Source organism: Tupaia chinensis, unplaced genomic scaffold, assembly GCF_000334495.1.
Source record: "Tupaia chinensis unplaced genomic scaffold, TupChi_1.0 Scaffold147003_1, whole genome shotgun sequence".
Classification (NCBI taxonomy): Eukaryota; Metazoa; Chordata; class Mammalia; order Scandentia; family Tupaiidae; genus Tupaia; species Tupaia belangeri.
In genome coordinates this window covers 2160120-2162834 of record NW_006206856.1, presented here as the reverse complement: position 1 = coordinate 2162834, position 2715 = coordinate 2160120, and the positions used below count along the sequence as shown (strand labels likewise).

The following is a 2715-nucleotide window of genomic DNA, read 5'->3' as shown; positions in this document are numbered from 1 at the left end:
CTGGTCTTCTGAGAGTGAACCTGGTACAGGCCCAGGTGGCTCCAGAGCACTCTGGTCAGAGAGGAAGTTCCTGACTTCAGGGCCTCGCCAGGACCTGCACTGGGAAATGGGGAGTAGGGTGTCTATCTACTCTGTCACTAGCCTGGATCTGTCATTCTACTACTGGGCAAGAGTCAGACCGTGGCTAGGTCAGGGCCACACTAAGAACCGTGTGGCCTCTGTCCCTGTCCAGCACTGTGTGGTGAACACTGACAGCATGAGGCCAGCCTTCCTGGTGACAGGGTTAGATCCTCCTCTCAGGGACTAGTGGGCACTGCCATGCCTCTGCATGTGTCTGCATTGTCTCTCCCCCCACAGCCAGCAGTGCTGGCTTAAGGGATGGTTTGGGGGCCAGCAAGTGGCATTGTGGGTAAGGTATTAGAGTCCCACATGGCTGATCACAGTTCAAGTCTTGGACCCAGCAGCTTGAAACTCACTCCAGGTGCATGTGCACACATTCCCAAAATCCCAAGAGGAGAAGGGATTGTGGCATGGCTATCCCCCCAACGGGGGGGATTTTTTTACTCTCTCTGTATCTCTGACGAGTACACATGCCCTGTAGCAAAAAAATCTCTTAAAAAAAAAAAGATGGTTTGACCATGCAGGGATGACCTGTCTTAGGACTCTGGGAGACCAGGACTGCCCCACCAGTCAGTCACTCTCCTGCTCTCTCTTCCAGACAAGCAAATCGACCTGAGCACAGTGGACCTGAAGAAGCTCCGAGTGAAAGAGCTGAAGAAGATCCTGGACGACTGGGGGGAGACATGCAAAGGCTGCGCAGAAAAGTCCGACTACATCCGGAAGATACATGAACTGATGCCTAAATACGCCCCCAAGGCAGCCAGCGCTAGGACTGATTTGTAGTCTGCCCGGTCCCTGCTGCACCTGAGGAAAAACAATTCCACTGTCTCTTCCCAAAACCGCCTTTTGTAATTTATTTTTTAAGCGGGCTCCTGACAATATCAGGTGTGAAGCCTGGAGCTTTCCTGATGATGCTGGCTCTCCACAGCCCCCCGGGGGGCTCTACTTCCTTCTGTTGCTGGTTTACTCTAGGACTTCAAAGTGTGTCTGGGATTTTTTTATTAAAGGAAAAAATTTCTAGCTGTTCTTGGAGAATTAAAATGAATACTGAAATAACGAGGTACCACCTAGTTTTTTTTTTTTTTTTTTTTTCTTCAGGTATATTCCCATTTGTAATCTCAACCCATCGGTGCTGAACATAGCAGGCTGGATTCCCCCACCCCTTGATACGATGTCTGTCTTACCCTTTTGCCAGGGTCTGGAGGTTGCCTGCTTCTGGGCACGGAAGATGGCGTCAGGTGTGTGGGAGGGCCTCACGTTGCCATCACGCAGTACAAGCAGGACGGTGGGTGTGGGGTGCTGTTTTGCAGTGAGGACTTAAGTCAGAGGTGGTCAGCGCTGCTGCTACAGAAGCTCTTGGCCAGGCTGCCTCCTCACTCATCTGGCAAGGTTGAGGTTCTGAGGGCTTGGGTTTTAAAATAGCTGCTCCCTGGCACTGGTGCTCAGGAAACCCAGTTGTTGGCGTGAGCCATGCGGAGACACCTGCTTCTCTACCTGCAGAGCTCACCTAGAGGCAGGACTAAGAAACTGCTTTCCAAGGACTCAGTCTTAGATCACTTGACTGTGGTTCCTGGTTCCTAAATTAAGTGCGCCTGTGGGCGGCCCACCGGTGTTTCTTGTTAAGGCCTCTCCCTCTGCACCTGCCTGAGCTGCTCCAGAAGCTGTTTGTGGGAGGGGAAGAGCCGGCCTGAATTGGGCCAGGTTCTGCATCGGCTCCAGCAACTATCCTTGGAACGTGAAAGCTTCCTCAGTGGGCTTGGGCCAACACTTGCCCTCACCTCACAGGGGTCCCCCCTTTCCTGGAGGTGGACAGATGAGCACTGGCAGCAGGTAAGCTGTGGAAACTGCTGGTGGGTGATGCGTTTGTTCGGCGTCTTGGCTCCCGGCTCCGGCCTTCTAGTATGCTATCTGTGGGGATGTCCACAGCAGAGTGAGAATGGTGGCGTGTTCATGGTTTCTGTGCCGCGACCCAGCCAGGTCTTCCTGTATGCACAGGCATTGTCTTCGACCTCTTGAGAGATGGTTGGAAGCAGATAAGAGTGCGGGCGATGCCGCGGATGTGGGCCATGGGCCCTGGACAGGTCTAGGGATCAGCGTGTTGGTCTTTTTCGGGGCTTTCTGCCTGAACCCCAGTCAGGAGACTACCCATCTGGGAATGGGAGTCCCTTAAACTTGTTCGAGATTGGGGGATGTCACATGAAGAGGCCGCTGGGTCTAGCCCTGGCGCCCACGGAGGGTGCCACTCCTGCTCCAATGAGCGCGGGTCCCAGCGCTGGCAGGAGGCAGGACTTACGTGGGGCTGCGAACTCCCTGGGGAGTATGAGAACTAGGCCCAGCTGGGGTCCAGGGGAGTGCAAATCAACCAGCCCGGCTCTCACGAGGGCTCCCTTCACGCCATGTAGCAAATGGCCGCGTGGTGGCGCCAGAGCGCGTAGCCCGGCCCAGCTCGCCTGCTGCGGTGCGGTCACGTGACAAGGAGCGGCGCCGGCCGATGACGCCCGCCCGGCACAGATTTTGCCCCGCCTAGCGCAGTCACGTGAGCTGGGCGGCGCAGCCTGATAACGCAAGGCCCAGCCCCTCGGCGCCGATCCCGCC

At 55.5% G+C, this 2715-nt stretch overlaps 1 protein-coding gene across 1 annotated transcript in view; it reads left to right on the top strand.

Moving 5' to 3' along the window:
- The window catches only part of MANF (mesencephalic astrocyte derived neurotrophic factor), a gene marked incomplete at its 5' end in the record, with an annotated part of 2688 nt that extends 1543 nt beyond the window's left edge, over window positions 1–1145 (top strand). Inside the window, 1 exon segment of the mRNA XM_014584486.2 lies at window positions 719–1145. Within this exon segment, the coding sequence (XP_014439972.1) occupies window positions 719–903 (185 nt within the window).
- Between the last annotated feature and the right edge of the window lie 1570 nt (window positions 1146–2715).